The 21,857-nt window shown below is 44.6% G+C and overlaps 1 protein-coding gene across 10 annotated transcripts in view; it reads right to left on the reverse strand.

Moving 5' to 3' along the window:
• The window catches only part of RALGAPA2 (Ral GTPase activating protein catalytic alpha subunit 2), a 271,136-nt gene that overhangs the window by 160,806 nt on the left and 88,473 nt on the right, over nt 1–21,857 (reverse strand). For 6 of the 10 annotated variants that reach the window (XR_002340063.1, XM_021078026.1, XM_021078029.1 and 3 more), the window contains 6 exons: nt 19,109–19,273; nt 15,783–15,923; nt 8,697–8,834; nt 6,784–6,881; nt 1,998–2,088; nt 383–559 (listed from right to left, as the gene is read on the reverse strand). Coding sequence is in view for 9 of the 10 variants with exons in the window: in XM_021078026.1 (XP_020933685.1) it covers nt 383–559; nt 1,998–2,088; nt 6,784–6,881; nt 8,697–8,834; nt 15,783–15,923; nt 19,109–19,273 (810 nt within the window). In the remaining variant the exon portion in view is untranslated. The remainder of the gene's footprint in view (nt 1–382; nt 560–1,997; nt 2,089–6,783; nt 6,882–8,696; nt 8,835–15,782; nt 15,924–19,108; nt 19,274–21,857) is intronic. The other 4 variants (XM_021078030.1, XM_021078032.1, XM_021078031.1 and 1 more) reach the window with 1 other exon arrangement.

Raw genomic sequence — 21,857 nt, forward strand, 5'->3', positions numbered from 1 at the left:
ATTAAAGAAAACAGTAATCGATAAGCTTTTCAAGTCCTTTAACTTGATTCTGGATTGATGACACACGTAGGTTGGATGAATCACACTTGCCTGTTTCCAGAGTAAAGCAGATCTGGTCAGGGACGTCCAAGGCTTGGCATGAGTATCAGTCACTCCCTCCTGTGCGGGACAGTGGCCACTGGCACACCTCCTCCCTTTCTGGACCCTGTTTCTAGAACTCTCTCCATACAGGACTCTGATTATGAAGAGGGCTCGGGGCTGGCAGCCTAATGTGGGTGGAGGTAGCCCCCTGCATCACTGTGCTGAAAGACCCCCAGAGTTCTTGGAAACCATGGGATACCCCAACCGTGAACAGCGGCACCTCTTTTCAGGTCGCAGGTACCTGTTACGTGTGAAGCATCCGTAGGACTCAGCTGTAGCCAGTGGCGGGCGTCAGAGTCGGTCACGGCATCCGTGGGAGTGTTCAGGTCCGGGTCTTCCTCGTAGGTCTGCCACGGGCTTAAGGACAGCTCTGTGTCAGTGCCATAGCCCAGACCTGTGTCACTGCCAACACTGTCACCTGGCACAAGGGGAGACACGGTCTGAAATGACAACCAGCAGGGAATCGGAACGTTCACCACCCTGGTACACAGAGAACTAAACGTGGAGACCTGCAGGAATCATTCAGGGGATTGGGGCTCAAAAGGTGCTGGTGGGGGCTCCTGGCCAATGAAACAAAGCTTCCAAGGATGGAGCATGGGCATCCCTGCACTGATGCAACAAGATCAGCAGCATCTTGGGAGCAAGGGGATGCAGGTTCGACCCTCGGCCCACCACAGGGGGTTAAAGAGTCAGCATTGCTGCAGCTGTAGCATAGGTCACAAGTGCGGCTCAGATCTGATCCCTGGCTCTGGGCCAAAAAAGAAAAAAAAAAAAAATGGGTGGAGCATGAACAATCACTGTGGGCTCCTTTTCACTCAAGGAACTTCACCTGTGAAGTTTTCTACCACGACTTGTTCAACTGCAAAATAGATGTGAGTGGAAGAGCACGAGACAAATTGATTCCAACACAAATGCCAGTTTATTCTGCCAGGGGCAAGAGCCTGAGGAATCTCTACACCTCGAGCCCAAGATCTGGACCCACAGCTGGGGTGATTCGGCCAGGAGCACTGGGAGACGAGGCCTCCCCCACAAAAGATTTTCTCCAATAGAAATTCTCCCTTTAAATGCTAAAAAGTGTTTGTTTGTCCTGATACAATGATGCTTTCAAAGGCCTTCTAGGGCTATTTAGTCTGACCCAAAACACCCCAGCTGGCCCACACCCCGCGTCTCTGGTCTGCTCTGGAAGGGCCTCAGGTGCTTCCTCCCACAGGTACCCCAGCTATGTGTTGCATCTGCTGCTGATGGTCCCCTGGCCTTGGCACTTCTCATCTCCTGTCTTCTCATCCCTTGCAAACATAGACAGCTGTCCCAGTCACCAACCTGCTGGGTTCCGAACTTGGCCTGCCCCAGGACTGCAGAGGTGGAGCCTAGGAGGGGCTCTGTGTCCCCTACTGAGAACCACCCAGGGGGCTGGCAGGGACCCCAGAGAAGCATTTCACAGTACATGCTGGTGCATCTCAGCACCCCGATCAAACGTCTCTGAGATACTTGACCAGGGACGGTCAAGGCACTTCTGCAGCTTTCTGTTCCTAGCCTGCGGGAACGTCCTGGGGAAGAGCATTTTTCCTTCTTCGTCTGTCTGCTCGCCCAGCCGTCAGCCTAGGTTGTGCTTCTTCCCTGGAGAGAGGCCCAGGGCTGGAAAGACAGGCCTCTAAGGAACAGCTAATGGACTAGAACCGTTTTATTGCATGTGTGGACTAACCACTCATCAATCCTGAGGTCTCAGGAATAAAAACACCCCATTTCCCAATCACGCGTTCTGATAACAAGATACCATTCGAGTTCTGCTTCAAAAGCAAACAAAATACATCAACACTGAAGTCGGAGGAACACAGACGGCCTTTCCTGTCACTTACTCTTCTGTCTCTCCCGACATTTTCCTTGCGTCTGCGGCAAATCATCTTTTAAATCCAACTCCGCAGGGCTGCTGCTTCTTCGAACTGAGATCTTCAGACAGAAAGACAGTGCATTTGTTACAGGAAAGTTTTAATTCTTACAAGACTGTTATGTTTCCAGTCCACATTTCTAAAGAAAAAAAGCTATAATAATAGCAACAACAACAAAAAAATGACATTTTCCATTTGAAGGATACGTGTCCACAAATTACAACTGAACTATAAGTTACTCGAGATCTGAAATTTAAGGCTTCTACTTCGTCAGTTGACATCCGATAAAAACGCTCTTCTGAGAAAGGATGCCATGTTAAACAGAAGTTATTTATTTTAAAGTTCTACTTGTCCTGCTGCTCGAACACATGTGACTAACGGATGGAGGCCTGGGTGGCGAGTGCGCTGGGAGGGAAGACGTGAGCTCTGCGCAGACCCCTAAGGGTCAACTCAGCGCCAGCTCCAGACCGCAGGTTAAAGACTGAGACTAAGACACTGGGAGGCAACGGGCATCCTCTAAAATGTATACCACTTGCTTGGAAAGACAATATATACACAAAGGACACAAAATGATTACAATGCCTACTGGCAAAACAGGCAAGTAAACTCTCTGTAAAAGGGAAGCAAAAGAAAGTGTTACCTTGATTGGCTCAGAGCAACAGGAGGGCTGCTGGAGAAGGCAACAGACATGAGGTGGTAGAGAGAAGGCAGGAGGGGGTTCAAGGCAGGAAGCACTGAGCAATCAGCAAGTTCTACGTGCAGGAAAAGAAGCCGATTATAGCAGGCGGTGCAGGGCGGTCAGGTGAAGAAGGAAAGTGGTGAGAGGAAGAGGCGACCACCTCCTGCGAGAGGCGGCTGCCGGTGGGCCTCCAACATCAGGCTTGGGCGTTCAACCCAATACTGACAAAGGGAGCGACTGCATGTTGTAGACAACAGCTCACTGTGATTAAAAACATAACCAGAAAGATAAGTCGCGTAGCTATGTGTGGGACAGAGTTAAGAAGAAGGCTGCTCTGGAACTAAGGGAATTCAGGAAGGAGCAAATAAGCTTTTGAAGGTAGAAAAGGAGAAGAGAAGATGAATAAGAAAATGCCGCAGAGTGACAGGCAAGAGCTTATGTGAGAGCTTAAGTAAGGGCCATACATGAGAGTGGAAGAAAATTAAATCACAAAAGGATATGAATCTAGGCGACCATGAGAATGATTTGATGAAGGAGGAAAAGGAGGGAAAGAGGAAAGGAAGGCAGGGGGGAGTGAGGGAGGATGATGGACAGAGGAACTTGAGAGAGTTTTCAATTATCTTAATTTTCATCTTCGGGCTGAACACCTAGAGAATCTATTCCAAGTGTGCAAAAAAATCCATGACAGGTGAGATGAAGGATACAGCCAGAAATGAAGATTTATAATATATTTAAGGCCCCCTAGTTCAGAGGGTACAAAAAGAAATGGGATGCAATGAGCCAACTAAAAGAATGTTAAACAAACACATGAAAAGGAGAGACTACGGTGTACCATTAAAAGAATAATTATTAAGCTGAAACACAGAAGTGGGCGGTGAATAAAATATTTAGATTAACAGTATATGGAAAAATATTACTTGGCCTTGGAGAAGGAGGATATACGTCCAATATGATGATGGAAGTACACCCAGGATATTTCCTTAATTGGAAAGCAGAATGCAAGCTCTTCTGCTTCTGACTCTGAGAGACAAACTATCCTCCCAACCATAGAACTAGAACCTAAATAAAACTTTGGGGCGCACGGGTAGCAAAATAAACCACCAAGTGATCCGCTCTCTCTCCCCACCCCCAAAGTGAACAGAAACCAGGGCAGTGAAATAGGGTGACCTCAGGGGTAAATTTTAATGGTACCCTTTCAATGGCAAAAGGACCAAGACTCCAGGATTGAAGGAGCACCCCTATTTCCTGGAAGAAGCAGATGCCAATGTTGTCCTGGTGAAGCTTCATCACTTCAGACATCTAGGTTTTCTGTAGATCAGGATCAGTCAACCAGGAACTCACAATCAAAGACCATCAACCACTATGCACGAGAGTCTCAGAGACAATAAGTATCAGATTTCGGTTTCATCCCTACCCCTCAAGGATTTCAGATAATCAGATAAAGAATTGAGAGCTGCAATTTGTGACTCTTTTAAAGGAAGAAAAGATGGGAATTACCAAAAAGAGCAAGCAGTGAGAGATTATTAGAGATTACAAGATACACTTGGAAAGAATTAACCTGAACTTTCAAAAGTAAAAAGTGTAATTGTTGAACCAAGAGTATTAAGCAGCAGATTATTTGAGTAAGGAGAGGAGTACTGAACTGAATGGACGACAGATCTGATGAAGTACCCAAAAGGGAAAATATGAAAGGGAGCTTAACAGACAAATTAGAAAGAATGAGAAAATCTAAATATATGTCTACCCAGAATTCCAGAAGAGCAGAGAGAAGAAAAAAGAGGCAATGTTTGAAGAAATGATTACCCCAAATTTTCCAGAAACAATGGAAGAAGAAGTATTCACAGATACATAGCACACAGCATATCTGGAGGAAAAAAAAAAAAAAAGGCAAAATGTATAAACCAAAAGAAAATGCACCTGAAGATACTGTGGTGCAACTGGAGGACACGGACAAAGAATAACAAGGAACAACAAACAGACAGGGTGGACAGAAGACTTCTCAACAGCAACAATGGAAGACAAAAGACAGTAGAAAAACATCTTTCATTAGAAAAAGGAGGGGAGGAAGAAGGAAGTTGGGGAATTATGGAAATTAAGATGCTGCAGGACTGTCCAGAGAGACAGATAAACAATGACTCAAGAAGCACCAAAATAAAGCTTCACATATCTGGAAAACAGTATATAGGAGACAAAGGTGAAGGTAACGTTTCAGATCAATAAAGGAAAAATGAATTCAAAATATACGGCCCAGGACAAGAGGTCACCACGTGGCAAAAAAAAATGAAACTGGATCCCTACCTCATCCCATAAACATCAACTCCAGGTAGATGAAAGACTTCAATGTACAGAGCGAAACTAAAACACTTTGTGACAACAAGGTGAGTATTTTTATCCCTGTGGAGTCAGAATTTTAAAATGTTCATAAAACTCAACCACAAAAATGATAATCAAGAATATGAAAATTAAGAACTTTCATATCAGAAAACAAAGAGAAAGTGAAAATATAAGCCACACACTGGAGAAAGGTATTTGCCAGAAACGTAACCAAGATAGGATTATTTATTCAGACTACATAAAGAATTAGTACAAGTAAAAGAGAAAAAGGCAGACCAACAGGAAAATGGAAAAGACACCATAGTTAAAACACATATGGTCAACCAACATCTGGAAAGATTTTCAACTTTATTAGGAATCTGAGAAATACAAGATAAAATGAGATCCTATTTTCACCTACTTGATTCAAAAGATTTTAAATCTGAAGCCAGAAAGTGTTGGCAAGAATGAGAATGGATGGGAACTCTTCACACACTGCTGGTAGAAACCTAAGTTTTAACCACTTTGGGAAAAGACAGTCTCTTGTAAAGAAAAACATTCTTCACTCTGTGACTCCTAGAGAGCACTGTATTCCACTCCTAGAGAGCACCGCAGAGAAAACACTAAACATGTAGATGCTGAAACACAAGAATGTACGTGGGATCATCTTTCATTAAAAAAAAAAAAAAAAAAAAAAAAGATGTAAAACAATCTAAATTTCCATCACCAGAAGAATGGAAAGTAAATGGTAAATTCCCAGTGGAATATCACATGGCAGAGGAAACAATGAACTAGGGCGTTGGGGCCACAACTCGGACTTGGAAATAATGCATGAACAAAGCAGTAAGGTCACTTTTATAAACTTTAAAAATAAGGAAAAACTGAAGGATAGATGGTTTGGAGATGCATACGTTTAGAGCGAAACTACAGAGCAAAGAAGGGCAGGATAAACACAAAGCCAACAGAGCTGCTCTCAGAGGGACCAGGAAGCAGCTCTCGGACCATGGCAACAACGCAGCCAATATTCCAGCTCCTAGGCTGGTGGTGCTTCTGTGGGTGTTTATCTGATTGCTGAAATACACACACATCATAAACGCATCTATACAGAATGTGCACACACAGACAGGCTGAAATATGCCCTTTAATCAAATCAAGACAGGACATTCAATCTTGCAGACGGGGGTGGTGGGGGGGACTTTGTTCATCTTGTACCTTTCTGAGATGGCTGAGTTTTCTATTCGTATGTACTAAATTTTTTTTAAAAAAAATGAATAAACGGGAATTATCTGCATGCATCAGTTAGGGCTACTTTTTAATTTTCTTTATATATTTTTTTAAAGTAATAAATGCTATTTTACATTTTAAAAAAGAAAGAAACCGTAATGGACTTCTGCCTAAACTCACTTAATCTAGGGTTCATGTCAGGAGGAGGCAGCCAGCCACCTCAAGTGACATCAGGAATGGGGAGTGAACGTTCGCTTGATAGACAACGATACTCACTCAAAAACAGGGAGTGCACATACAGGCCCTGTGGTAAATTCTGTTTTCATGCTCACTTTTTCCCTATTTTTGTAATGTGACTGCAATTTTACATAGAAAACAAGCAAGACTTTAAATGATATCAAGGTCATTTGGCCCTAAAACACATCTAAATAGAAAAAAAAATTTTTTTAATGATTACTTCTACTTAAAAATATATGTATTGTGCCAATACACTGTACATTTACTTTCAATGACAAATGCATACAGTTGGGAATATCTTACTGTGATCCCTTCGTGTTCTTTCTTCGTGTGTCCTTTGCTCTCCTGAACAGGCCTGGGCTCTGAAGAACTCACACTCTGTGTATCTCCTACATTCTGACCTAGAGGTTTGGAGGGAAAAATCAACAGCACGTATATTTCAGGTGGTAAAACTGGAAAAAAGATTTTTTTTTTCTTTGTACGGCCACATCTGCGGCATATGGAAGTTCCAGGGCTAGGAGGCAAATTGGAGCCACACATGAGACCTACACTGCAGCTTACAGCAAACACCAGATCCTTAATCCACTGAACAAGGCCAGGGATCAAACATCCTCATGGACACCACTGTCATGTTCTTAACCTGCTGAGCCACAACGGGAACTCCCAGGAAATTATTTTTGTACGTAGATAACTACTAAGTTTGGATAGCCTGACATGCGAAAACAAGAGTTATGGGCCCAGCGCACTGGAAGCCCATGGGTCACGTCTGCTCCGCAGACCTGGTGTCTGACACACAGAGTGCGTCACTGTCCCACATTACGTTACACGGGGGATGGAGATAAAAAGTGGCCTGGGGCCCTTTTTACGAGTCAGCCAGGTGAGCTGCTGGGAAAAGGGAGCAGTGAGGTGGCTCAGGGCTGCTGGCAGAGAAGGCACCGGAAACCAGCAGTGGGAATAGAAAAGGGACCATCACCACCAAGCTTGCCGACACCAAAAAGATCATATTCTATGAGTAATTTGGGGCCAATCAATTTGAAAAAACAAAACAAAGCAAAACGCATGAATTGAACAAATTCCTACGGGAAAAAAACACAACTGATCAAAATTAAGACAGGAAAAGGAAAATATGAATAGTCTTAGAACGCTTTAAAAATTTGAATAGGGACTTCCCGTTGTTGCTCAGAGGTAATGAACCCAACCAGAATCCATGAGGACGCTGGCCTCGCTCAATGGGTTAAGGATCCAGCTGTGGCTGTGGTGTAGGCCAGCAGCTGCAGCTCCGATTTGACCCCTAGCCTGGGAACTTCCATGTGTCTCTATGGGTGTCACCCTAAAAAAACAAACAAACAAACAAAAGAAACATAAAAATAAAAATCTGAATAGCATTTTTAAATCTTCCTACAAGAAAACTCCAGGGAATGAAGGAATTCCACCAAATATCTAAGAGAAAAACTATAATAATCTTACACAAGAGAACAGAAAATCCTTCAGATAATACATTTCTCAAAATATTTTTACTGTATTTTCTGATGAGGGAGCCAGACCCTAAAATTAAGGTTGATGCAATGGCGGGGCTGGGTCTAACCTAACTCATGAAATGAAAACGAAGTAAGTTCACTGTCACCAGACACAACGTAAACATGTGCTTTCATTGTAAAATATGCATTAGTCCCAGTTTACAGGTCTAACCACCTGCTGTGGTGCCTTCCACACCTGTTGCTACTGAAAGGTGGTGGAGAAACTGTGTAGATGAACACTATTTCACGTTACTGTTCGCAACCGCAGCAGAGTCCACAAGCTGCTATTAAACTTTTTCACAGGTCTGGGCAGCCTAGCGTTCTCACTGGTGAGCCTCACGGCTCTTCACACAGCCCCTTCCCCCATCCCGCCTCCGCGCCTCTGCCCCGACTTGCCCACCCCCCCTCGCCTGTGGTGAACATTCTCTGCCTCCCGCCTACTCCAGCCACTTCAAGTCCTCGAACATACCACACTTGCAGGACGTGTGCACACACGCGAGCATGCACACACACACACACACAATTCAGATAGTTTAAAATCACCCCTGACAATATGTTATTGTCAGAAATCACATCCTCGCAATCAACCTAGTAAATGCCCTTGAAATAGTTAGGATAAATGGAGAAAGCCACACAAACACACAGCCTCTTCCTGGCCAGACTCTCTGGTCCCGTGTGAGTACTGGAAGCTCCTGGTACCTGGCGGGGCGTCTGCACCCAGTGGCTCCGTGACGTCAGGGGAGCTGCTGCTCCGAACCATTCGTTGCTGCTCGTCTGCTGCCTGGGCCCCCGGCTCCGCCGCAGGTGCACTTTCCTGCTGCGGGCACTCCTCCACTTCTGTGGGCATCAATACAAAACGGGCAGGGGTGTATTTTAAGCTTTTTAAAAAATGAATTCACTACTTAAAACAACTGATTCTGAAAATGTGGTTTTAGGCACTTTTCCCCACAAAATTGCGCATTTACATCACAAAGCTTTCTATGCTCGTTAACAGTAATATTCCACTCCAAGAATCCATTTTCCTTTTAAGTCCTACAAAGCATTTTTTTTTTTTTTCAATCAAAGTGAAGGGGGGAAAAAAAGAGAGAGAGAGAAAGCAGAATGGCTGAGCACTGTAAAAGCCACTGAGTTTCAGGGACAGGCATGCCAGGGGACAAGGGATCCAGGAGATGCAGGGACAGGTGCATACATTTGAGAGAGGAACATCTCACACATAAAAGAAAGATAAAGGAAACGGGAATTTCAACTCCATTATTTCTTTTAACAGATAAATATGCAACTGTTGAAAATAAAATACTATAATCATTAAATGGCTTCTATCACCCAAAGCAATGTGGAAATTAGTCACTAAAGCACAAAAAAGAGCCATGTCATTAAAAAAAAAATCAGACCTGAGTACAGACCACTGGAAGATCTCAGCTAGAATTACTATAAACCATACCCCCTAGAGAAGGAAGCCCTCCTAGCTCACTTCTAGACCTCATGGTTCGTCTTAGTCTCCTAGGACAGACAACCCAATGCGCTGGAAGGTCCCTATCTCCTCCCTCCAGAACCAGACCCCTGAGGCTGCTTCACCCCTTGCCTCCGTTACCACCTGTTGCCCTGGGCTCTACCCCCAATGCGGCTCAGAGAGGTCCTCCCACAACAAAGCTCTGACCATGCCTCTCCTCCTGGGAGGTCCAAAGCCCCCTCACTATCCCATGTAGAAAGCTGCTCACAGTGAACACAGGTTCCCCTGACCTCACCCCCAGGCTTGCCCTCCGCAAAGGAGCTCTCACTCTCTTGAGTCTTGAGCCACCCCAGCCCTGTGATACCTGCTGCTCCCTGACCTGTGCTGGGCACCTCTCCTGCAGGACGTGTGACCCCCCACCACTGCATCCCTCTCCAGGTTTCACATTGCCTCACGCAGCCACAGACTTCCAAGTCATAAAACTACAGTCATGGAACTCTACGTCCATGTAGCTACGTAGTCACACAACTCTACATCCATGTGACTTCGCAGCCATGGACCTCTATGTCATATAACTGTGCGTTCACGGAACTCTACGTCCATACAACTATGCAGTCATGGAACTCTACACCATATGACTATGTAGTCTTGGAACTCTATGTCCATGTAACAGACCAGTCACAGAACTCTAGGTCCATATAACTAGGCAGCCACAGAAATCTACGTCCATATGATTATGTGGTCATGGAACTCCACGTCTGAATGACTACACAGTCATGGAACTCTATGTCCATGGAACTATGCAGTCATGGAACTCTACGCCTGTGTGACTATACAACCAGGGAACTCTACATTCTTATGATTATGCAGTCATAGAACGTGACGCCGTATGACTACTCAATCAGAACTCTATGCCATATAACTACACAGTCACAGAACTGTACGCCATATGATTACACAGTCACGGAACTCTACGCCATATGACTATGCAGTCAAGGAACCCAAGTCATGCGACTACGCAGTCACGGAACTCTACATCCATACAACTACAGCCACGGAACTCTATGTCACGTAACTATGAAGTCATGGAACTCTACCTACATATGACTACACACTCACAGAACTCTGCATCCCATAACTAGGCAGTCACAGAACTCTACATGGATATAACTAGGCAGGCATGGAACTCTACGTCATATAACCACTGATACAAGTTACCAGACCCTAACACTGTGAAATGGGTGTGACCCTTCACTTACAATCCACGGTATTGGGCTTGGTCTAAATTCAGATGCTGACGGGAAGCTGGACTTTGGGACCAAGCAAAGGAAAGCTGGGTGGCAAGAGCAGACAGACCCATTAAAGCTCATCTTTTCCAGGTTGTTTCTGCTCTGTTCTTCTGAACAGCCAAGAACTGTTCACTCCCCCACAAGAAACACAGGACACCACATATAGTGATCAGGTCACCCGACTCTGAGCACAGACCAGGCCCTCCTATATCCCTAGGCCCAGGCTCCTGGCCTCAGGCAAGAGAAGCCAGATAACACCTTGCAGCCCCTATCAGCTCTCTTCTTTCACCGCTTACTCTAATTATGCAAGACACTTGACACCTTCTGGGAAGGGTTTCTATTTGTTAATGAACCTACTTGTAAATTTAATGTCAGCAGAGGGAGCCCAAGAGCTTCTTATGTCTCTAAAAACTGACTGGCAAGTGTCAGTCTTCATGCACAGTGGGAAGAGTGGGTTTTATTCCCTGAAATGGAATGCCAGGAACTGGTAGATGCCTGTCTCTGGGCTCTGACAGAAACAAATAAGAGCGGGGCCAGCGCTGGCAGCATCTTTTTCAAGATAAAGAACATCGCCATCTGGTGGGATGCAGCTCCGCCACGGCGCTGCAGCTTTCAAACGTCCTCAGCACAACAGACGGGCCAAGAGCCTGCCATCACCAGCTGGTCCGCCTTCCCAACAGGCTGGCCTAATGCTGCTTTAAGGCTCTGTTTTTGTAAAACTGTTGGTAGGGACTTCTCATATGGACCGTGTCCAAGGCTGCAGAAACCATGGCAAGTGAGGGGGGGTGGGAGCCTCTGTGAAGAGGGGGAGCGCAGGGGGGGGACTGTGGGCCCAGGGGATGGTGCCTTGAGCATGCCTGTACTTGGCTCAGTGATAAAGAGTATGAAAAAAAAGATATAAATTCTCCTTATCCGGAGTTCCCAATGTGGCTGTGATTAACGAATCTGACTAGGAACCATGGGGTTTCTGGTTCGGTCCCTGGCCTTGCTCAGTGGGTCAAGGATCCAGCGTTGCTGTGAGCTGCGGTGTAGGCTGCAGACATGGCTTGGATCCCACATTGCTGTGGTTCTGGCATAGGCCGGTGGTTACAGCTCTGATTCGACCCCTAGCCTTGGGAACCTCCATATGCCGTGGGAGCAGCCCTAGTAAAGGCAAAAAATTCTCCTTATCCTACAATTTGAACCCAATTTCCTGATTTGTAAGTGTACATTTTTTGGCCTGTTCTCACACTTTGTACTAAGTATGTGCTCAGTATTTGTTTTGCATCAAGGAACAAATGAATACCAGAAACATTTCCTTGATGCTTTTTTCCTTTTTCTTTTTTAAACAATTCTCCAGCTCCCTCTGCTGGCTCTTTATTTTTGTTAAGGCCCCTCCCCTTCTACAGGGTCAGCGGGAGCAACTCCTCTTTCATAACCAATTAAAACCATTTAACCCTGAGATGCAAATATCAAGGCAGAGGATCATCTGATACTCAAAACAGAAAAAGGACCATCTAAGTTGTTTAAAGATTAAATTATAAATTCTGGGAGGTCTAATGCAATCATCTGTTTTGAGTATCACACAATTTGAATCACTTCAAAGAGCTCAGTTCTCACTCAGATTCATCAAATCCTTCACTTTCTCTCAAGCATAGCAAAGCCGGGAATCCGAACTCTCTAGCCCCCGATAGCATAAGTCACACAATAGCAGTACTAAATCATCGCTTTCTAAAGCTCCATTCAAAGCACCAGAAAAATGAATAAGGAGTAATTTCATTTTTCCCCATGGAGAGAAGAATCAGGATGATTACATTAAGTATGTAAACTCTTGAGAAACTTTTATTTATTCCAGACGCCAGACTACTTTGCAAAGAAATCTCACTCACTCTCTAATCGAAGGCTTCCTGACTCCATCCTATTAAACACTGAGACTCTTTCTTCACTCAGCAAGATTCTGTGTTCCATTTACTAATCACACAAGGTTGCAGAGGCAAAACTAACAGTGTAGTTTCCTAACTTTTAAAGCACTGTGCACAATACCAATCTGATCCTCTAAAACACACAAGCGATGTAAATCAACTCAGTATCTTGGCGTTTCCCACAAGGTCCAAAGGTGAATCAGCCCAGACACTGACCACGAGCAGTCCTGACAACCTGGTGCTCCCTGGGAGCCAGAGAACCAGATGCAGAAGCAGCTCAGGAGACTCTCAGTTGGGTCCCAAGAAGCCGCTTTTGGAATGAGGGAAGATCACTGGTCCTCTCATTACTACTATTACAATATTCCCCAAAGAAAAAGAAAACCTACCATCTGCATGGCCTGTAAGTGCCACAGATTGATAAATGTCCCAACATAAGAGCAGTTAAAATTGCAAACAGCTGGAAAGAATTCTGTGCACAAAGGAGAGAAAAGGAAACCACGGAAACTGTCAATTCCACCTCCCATGTGTTTGTTTATGCAGCTATTCATCCTAATGAACAGGATACGAGTGGTGGTGACTTTCCCAAAATTCTGCTGCCACCAAAAAGAGTCCCACAGGGATCAGAATAAGATGCCACAGTGGGTGAAGGTAAGTAATTCTCTATTGTTTATATTATTAAAACAATTTTGGTGGGTTGAATACTCATATAGATAAGGAACAAAAAAAAGAAATGTTAACTTACATGAAAAGAAAATTAGCAATCATTTCATTTCTATAGGAAAGACGGTGAGCCCAGAGGGTCAACATTAATAGGGCGTGCGTCACGCCCACATGGATGTGTGCCCACATCGCTAATGAGCCATGGGTTAGCAACACATGCCAACACCAGGATTGATTTATTTATTTATTTATTTTATAGAATCACACAAATTCTTTTTTTTTTTTTGTCTTTTTGCCATTTCTTTGGGCCGCTCCCACGGCATATGGAGGTTCCCAGGCTAGGGGTTGAATCGGAGCTGTAGCCACCGGCCTACACCAGAGCCACAGCAACGCGGGATCCAAGCCGCGTCTGCAACCTACACCACAGCTCACGGCAACGCCGGATCGTTAACCCACTGAGCAAGGGCAGGGACCGAACCCGCAACCTCATGGTTCCTAGTCGGATTCGTTAACCACTGAGCCATGACGGGAACTCCAACACCAGGATTTAAACTGGAGCACATGCTCAGTCCTCACAACCACACAACTTGTGTGCCACGTGGAGAATGTTCCATCTCAGACTGAGGATCGACAGGCATCGCTCTGGGCCCAGGCTCGGAATCGGGACAGTGGATCGCTTTAACAGAATAGAAGAAATGGCACCGACTAGGGAGAAGCTTGCGATTGTGGTTTTCAAATGAAACAGTAGCCGCCTGTCCTCGAGGTCACTACACCACTAGTCCCTTTTCCCTTTGTGCTGTAAGACCAGGAATGAGGACAGCAAAGGCAGGAAGGCACAGACCAAGCCCTCCCTGCTTCATTTCACTCTAAATCCGTCCCTCCCCGATCAGCACTATTGGTGTTTTGGACCAGACGGTTCTCTGTGGTGGTGGCTGTCCTGTCCATGGTGGGATGTGCAGCAGCATCCGTGCCCTGAGTGCCAGAGGCACTACCGGCCGTGACGACCACCGGGGGTTCCCAACAGTGCCCAAAGCCCCCTGGGAAGCAGGAGGCCTCCGGCTGAGAACCTCGACTCTAAATCACATTCAACTCCTTGTGGACTGTGTACCTATGTATGGGAATCAGGACTCTGAGTAAAGTAAAATACAGTACTGGATGAGAAAAAGTTTCCAAAATGAGATGACTAACAAGGAGAGATTTCTTTTGAGAACATATTCTGGACAAACTAATAAAAAACTTAAACAACGTGGGGGAAAATGGGTTATGAAAAAGGGAAAACCTTTTCACTATGAAGAGAAGTTTCTCATGGGTGTACATTAGCCAAAGAAAAAGCAAAACTGTCTTAAATACTTTATTAATCCTCTCTAGGTGGTAGTATTTTTTTTTTTTTTTTTTTGGAAAACCAAATTAACAAGCAATCTCCTGCAGTAATTTAGCTGACTGCTGGCCCTCATCCCATGTCCCGTTCTTACTATTTTTCATCTTGGGTATTTATCAGAGAAAAAGAGCTTTCTAAAATACACAGTCTTTAGTCGTCCTTCACAGTCTACCAATTACATATGATACTTCACATCCTCATGAGGGGAATTAAGCTAATTTGGCTTTGCTAAACCACAGTATGACATGATTCAGGGCTGCTCAAAGCCACAGTTAAGCGATTTCCAATATTAAATAAACACTACTCTGCAGTGCCGCCCTTCTGAAAATAAGAACATGAAAATATTTCCCTCCTTAGTAAGAAGATTCAGTTCATCTTAGGATCAATGAAAAAATAAGGAGACATTGATCGAATCTTTCAGAGCAAAGCAAAATGAATCCTTTTGTTGAGGGGTCCACGGTAAAGTTACTGCTGGTGCTGTGGTGTCTTAACAGACCAGAAAGTGTACCGCACGTAGACATCTAGCCAAACTCAATTTCAATCTGCTGAAACCCGGGAATAACATCTCTTCGTTTTGAAAAGGGGCACTTTTTAATCCTTGGTTTGGGGGTGGGTTTTTTTTTTTTTAATCAAATCTCAGTAATCAGTATGAATCTACATGAACTGATCACTACCTTATATGTGATTTATTAAGTCCAAGGAGGGCTAGTCTGCAATCTGCATGATTTTTCCAGGTTATTTCTTTGGGGGAGGCACAGCAAACACCCTAACACTGGCATGCTCAGAACTTCCGCAGAATTTTATGAGGTTTCCCTTCTGTTCTACAGGCTCTGTATAAAGGCATCACTGTTTTCCCCTCTTCAAAACCCTGGGCCAAACAATCCTCTATCCTTCTCAGCTAATGGTCTTACAGAAATTCTGCTTCACTAGCTCATAGCCACTAAGCGTCCAACTGCATTAAAAACAATGACCATTCACTGAAAATAAAGGCCAAGGGTGGTGTCCAGGCACGCATGCGTGATGGGGGGGATCAGGGCCCAGGGGTGAGCGGGAAAGCCCAGGGACACTGGGGGACATCGGGGGACACGGGAGACAGCAGTACAGTACCTGGCAGCCTGTGAGAGCTAGAGGAGTGAGAGAGACCCGGGAGGAGGGCGCTCACGCTGTGGAGGAGGAGCGGGACGCTTTTAGTGGCGGGCAAGGCCTCGGGGAGGCGGGCACAGTTGCCGATAGACTGGCTCCGCTTAGCTTCCAGGAGAGAGAAAGCGAGATGGCGTCAGAGCAGAGGCAGGGCCTTCACTTCCTTCCCACTGTCGCTATCTTTCGGGGCTCCCTTCGAATCGTTAAAGGTGGTCAGCGCAGGGCACAGCATTTCATGAGAGTCTCTAAATCCGGCCAACGTTGAGTCCTCCTGATGGCGGGAGGAGGACCGCTGGCCAACCCCCGGGGCTGCTTTCTAGGAAGCCTGTTTAGGCTGAGCCTCTCCCCCTTTCCTGCCCTGGGTGAGGTTCGCTTTAGGGGTGTTTGTTGACCCAGGCAGACATTATAACCGGTTTTCTCTTCCTAAAGGGCCCAAATGAAAAGGCCACGGTGAAGGAAGGAAAAATCTAGCCAAAAATTGTTTTATAAATCCTTGGCAATTCCAAAATGGGTTCACTGAGAGAGGACTGTATTCAAAAGCCGAAAAGCTCGAGAACACGTAAAAGTTGAGTTGTTTGAAACTGAAAGGATCAGATATTTGGAGAAAAGGTAGCAATCGCCACGAAACCCATCTTTTTAAATCACATTTCGGGCTTATTAAACCCACAATTCCTTAGCATCAACTTCATGATGTTCTTAAGTTGTCTCTACCCTGCTGGTCAAAACCGCTGAGGAAATGGATGGACACAGGGGAGACGAGGCTTCATACACATGCAACCACCACCAGTAAAACCAGTTATAATTGTGCATTTTTCCAAAATTGATCCCTAGATATTTTAAAGATAATAACAGATGATTTTGTGGAAATTAACTGACTAGCTTTTAACCATTCATTTTCGAGATCTAAAGTTTCAGCATCGTTCACATTCAGGAATTGATGCTGTACTTTATAATTCTGTAATTCCCGCCAATCCTTTTAAGGTGCAAACTAGTGCTTTCTCTGTTAAATTAATTGTCACTTCCCTACGCCACCATTGCCAATTTTAGATTTCCCTCTCACCATAATCACTGATAGTTTCTCGGTCTAAGAGTCGTCTGTGGGGCAAATTATAATAACCTTAAATTGTTCTCTTACTGAGATGAAGAAAAAAAAGTCAAATGGGTCTTCCCTAATAAAAGTCATAATGCTAACAGTGCAAAATCTAATGTCATGAGCTGCTGTTCCTTCTTTAAAAGGTGGCCTCTACATAACCACAACAAAAAAATCCACCATGAAAATATTCTGGGCCTATCAGAAGACTAAAAATAGGTCGAATAATAGAATTGAGAAAAACCTCTAAAATGTAATCGACATACAAAAATTACACATTTTGTAAGACAGCACGATATAATCAAACCTGCGATAACCACTGCTTTCAGAGGCAACAAAGGAGTCATTAACATTTTATAATTTTTAAAAATAGAAAATAAGAAATATATACAAATGTGTAAAATACATGAAGATAACAGATCTGTCCAACTCAATAGTTCTCATCTTCATTATCTTTTAAAGGTTATGGTTCCATGTATTTTTAATTTAATTAAATCTATGAAGGCCAGATCTGTGGTTTTGAAGTGACATACTGACATACTACACAAGTACCTTTGCATGATTTCGTCAAAGCTCTTATTTTTGCACAGCTTTTCAGGTACCTCAGAACACTGATAAGAGAACTGCACTGGCCAAAACGCACAGAGGATTTTCAAAAACACACCAGTGCCCTCATCAGGGCTTTGGTCTAAAACACCTGTTGAAAAATTGAGGTGCAATCTCTACTATGGCTATGGTTTAGCCAAGTAATGGCATATGAAACATGGCTGCTTCTTAATATGAGAATAAAGTTTAAAAAGAGCTTTGAATGAACACTTTCACCATCACTGTAATTCAAGCCTGTAAGGGACTGCAGGGAGTCTGGGGAGCTCAGGCATGATGCCACCTGTTACAAACTTCTGTTCTGATCCCTTTGCTTTAAGGATCCAGGGATGGAGGAAAGGAGTTTTTAGGAGTTGGGATGAGAAAGCAAATCAGTGAAAGTGCCTCCAACAAAGCTGCCTGTTACCAGGAATTGGGTCTCTTCTCAGGGGGAGAAGGAAGGAAGCAGGAAGATCGAGGGGAGAATGTAAATAAGGTGATAATTACCAACAAACATCACCGTGAAAACAATGTGGCAGTTGGGGTTAGGGCGGAATACATTTTCATAAAAGCTGCAACAGGATTCTAAGGTGTCTGGAGTAAGCCTTTGCTAAGCACTGGAAAATACGCTGAGTGTAAATGAATCTTTGATTTACAACCAGAGGATGCTGTGACTTTCAGTTGTCAAAACGCTGGATATCAACTACAAGTGCATGGTATTAATGATGCAAAAAACTACAGGAACCTGAGATAAATTTGTTTTAAACTTAAGTTACAGCTTCAAATTCACTAGGAGGGGAAGGGAGTTTCATGTGTTCTTATTATATATGCTACAGGGTTCTCTTTTTAAGAGAAAAGTGTAGCAGCAGTTTGACTAACTAGAGATTCCTGGTTAAGTTCTTGGTAATTCTAACAGGCTGGAAGGCCAACATCCACAGACACATAAAGCTCAATTTTCCCAAGAAGCAAAAATGTCAGTATCTCCCTCTGGTTCTGAAAACGGAGGCGTTATTCTCCTTTTCTTTCTGGAATACATTTCCACACTCTCTCGAGATTAACATTGTTCAACGACAATAATGCTGCCAGTTATGTGACCACTAGGATCTAATCCTCAAAGTTCAAACAAAATATCTCTTTTCTCTCTTTTGCACAAATATCTGGTTCAATGTTAACATCTCAACTTCTAGGAGTTCCCCTCATGGCTCAGTGGTTAAGGAACCCAACTAGGATCCACGGGGATGTGGGTTCGATCCCTGGCCTCACTTAGCGGGTTAAGGATCCAGAACTGCCATGAGGTGTGGTGTAGGTCACAGACCTGGCTCGGATCCTGCGTTGCTACGGCTGTGGTGTAAGCCGGCAGTTGTAGCTCCAATTCGACCCTTGGCCTGGGAACTTCCATATGCTGAAGGTGTGGCCCTAAAAAGCAAAACAAACAAACAAAAAACCCTCCTTTTTCACAATGAAGGATTTAGAAATAAATATCAAACACTGCGATCTGGAAAGTAATCAGAGAGAAAGTTGAAAAGGCCTCGTGTTTAAGTTCTGAGTGGAATTTAGCAACTTTTAGAACATTTTATTCCCATCAATCCATCTCTTTGAGACACAGACAAACGTAGCTTACCGGTTGCTTTCTGGCGGACGATGTTTCTCGCCTTCTCCACTCCCGGGGCCCCAGATGTGGTGGCGCTCCGAAAGCGCATGGGCTCGGTCATTTCGGGGTGGCTCCGCCAGCTCAGGGAAAAGGATCTCCCCACGGTGGTTCCTTTCTGAGAATCTGGAACACAGCCTGTGAGACGGGAAAAACAACCCAAAAGCCAAACTCATCATTATTTATGTCAGGGCCTGTGCGACTCTGCACATTTCATACACAGAATTATGTACAAGCAGTAAATTAGGCACCATTTCCTTATACTGCAATTTAGGAAGTTATTCATTTGTCAGTAGTCTGAAAATTCACGTTGCCAAGGTATTTCTCGAGCATCGTCCACGGTCTCATGGAAATCATCACATCTTCTCAGTCCTCATTCCAACACACAAAAATATTAATAAATCTTTCTCAATATAAGAATGATATCAAAGTTAAACCACTGTTCCCAGGACACTCCAAAAACTGCTTTTATAAACCAGGAAGTGAGAGGTCCTGATCTTAGAACAGTATTCCATCCCATAAATGCTAGCCTCTCCACAAATCCCCACAAGAAACAAACGCCCATAAACTCTAGTTATAGTCAAAGGAGCAAGGTTAACGGAATTCTATAAACAATAAAAATCCCCTTTTAAGCAAAGCTCCAAAACAGCAAAATACTGCAGCTCTTGACTCATCTTCTCTCCTCTCATACTGCTTTGGGCAAATAGTTCAAATGAATGGTCAAGGATCAAAAGAAATACAGAAGAAAAGAGAATGAGACACTACGAGGTCTCCATACATGTATGATGTGGCTAGTGGGACACTTTGAGGTTTCTGCACACGCGTGATGTGGCTGGTGGAACATTTCCAGGTCCTCCGCACATGTATGATGGGGTCAGGGGCTGTGACCTGTGGCTCATTTTCACACCCAGATTTTTCTGAGAGGGTACCTTGTTTCCACAAATCTAGTGCTTATATAAGCAAGTATTCTATAATGAATATTTTGATCTGTTTCTAGAATCAGGCAATATAATAAATGGGTCAGAAATATTTGCCAGGGCCATTAATCAAATAATTAAACTTGCTCTGCATCTTTGCAAAAACAGCATTTTTGAAGTTGTTTGCCTTCGTAAGACAACCCTAGCTCTCTCCATGAATCTGTGTCCGCACAGTGAGAGGGAAGAGAATATGCGGCAGGCTGAAGGGGAGGGTGGATTATGAGAATTTCAGGAGGCAGGGAATGTGCTAAGTTTGAGAAGGTCCTCACTTTCTGTCTCAGCCACTCCCCTTCACCCTGAAAGGCACCTTAGTCAGGCAGACTCTTCTGGGCTGAGAACCACAGCCTCTTAGGAGGCGAGTCCTTGGCTGGTAGCATCTTGATCCTCCCAGGCTTTGGGTTTACAGAGTCCCTGAGAGCTGCTACAGAGGACACCACAGAGGCCTAGGGCCCAGGCTCCAGACTCCCTGCATCCTACTTCAACCCCAAATCTCTAGTTCGGTATCTTGTTTTTAGGAAGGGGCTCTGTACAGCTTCATCTTCTGCTAAAGCATGTGAGAACATGGCTGCATTAGACAGTCTGAACTGGGATTAAACAACTCCACTGGAAAGCCACATACTCCAACTGCTTGATTTTGGCTTCTCACTAACTTGCTTTTACTACCTGGTGCCTTGGCAAGCCATGCACAGACTGCAGTGAAGACATCTTAGGACTCAGTCATGTTAATTACATGTCTCTGCGGTTAATTAATCTTTGTCATTGGTTCACACCTCCCCACATCCACACTCCCTGTCATCCTCCCCCACATTGACTCCGAGCTTCAGCTCGTGACTTACTCCGGTAGCAAATCTGAGCAAGCAAGGATCTGAAATGCACTTGAACATCGGGGCCTGCCCTCCTACCAGTCCTGGAACCCTGTGCCCTCAGGTGAACAGCCTGAGCTAGCCTGCTGGGTGATGAAGGCATATGGCCCCATCATCCACCTTGGCTGCAGTCAACAGCCAGCCAAGCCCTAGCAGAGCTGCCTCCCTGAGCACGTCACAGCCGAGCTGATGGCAAACACAGCTGCAAATCCAGCAGAACCAACCAAGGGAATTCAACCCTAACTGCCAACCCAGAAAATCGTGATCTGAATAAGTGGTGTTATTTTAAGTCCCTATATTTGGGGTGACTTGTCACACAGCAAAGCTGCCTATGCCCAGACCTTGTCCAGGCTGCATCTACAACAGCAAGTGACAGACCCTTTGTGAGTCTTCAAAGGGAAAATTCTTCTCCGGTCCTCGGACCAGGAAAAGCTAAAGAAGAGGACTGTTTCCACCTTCTGGGCTCCATGATTCCCTGTGATCTGTGACAATCAAAGTCTAATCTGTGGTCATCCCTTCCTGCCTCGCCAGCAGCACAGAGGCTCCCTGGCATTTTATCCACGCTTGTAGCCCCACCCCTGCTCATTTTGTCCCAGTCCCCTTATGTGTTTTATCTGTTGTATTATATGTACTTCTATAAGAGGCCTGAAAATCATCTTCACAGGATAAGCTGGAGTACAGGGAATCAATCCAAGAACCATGTCAAGGCCTTAAAACCAATAATGAAGACAGGATGCCATACCGTCATCCCCAAGAGAAACCAGCGCTGACGTTTCCCACATTGATCTGACTCTAGGTCTCAAAACAATTTTCACCCAGAAACACAACAAAGCCACATGGCTCCACATGCATCGTTTGGAACTTCCCCACCTTTGCCAGGGA

This window comes from Sus scrofa, chromosome 17 (genome assembly GCF_000003025.6).
Source record: "Sus scrofa isolate TJ Tabasco breed Duroc chromosome 17, Sscrofa11.1, whole genome shotgun sequence".
NCBI classification, from domain to species: domain Eukaryota; kingdom Metazoa; phylum Chordata; class Mammalia; order Artiodactyla; family Suidae; genus Sus; species Sus scrofa.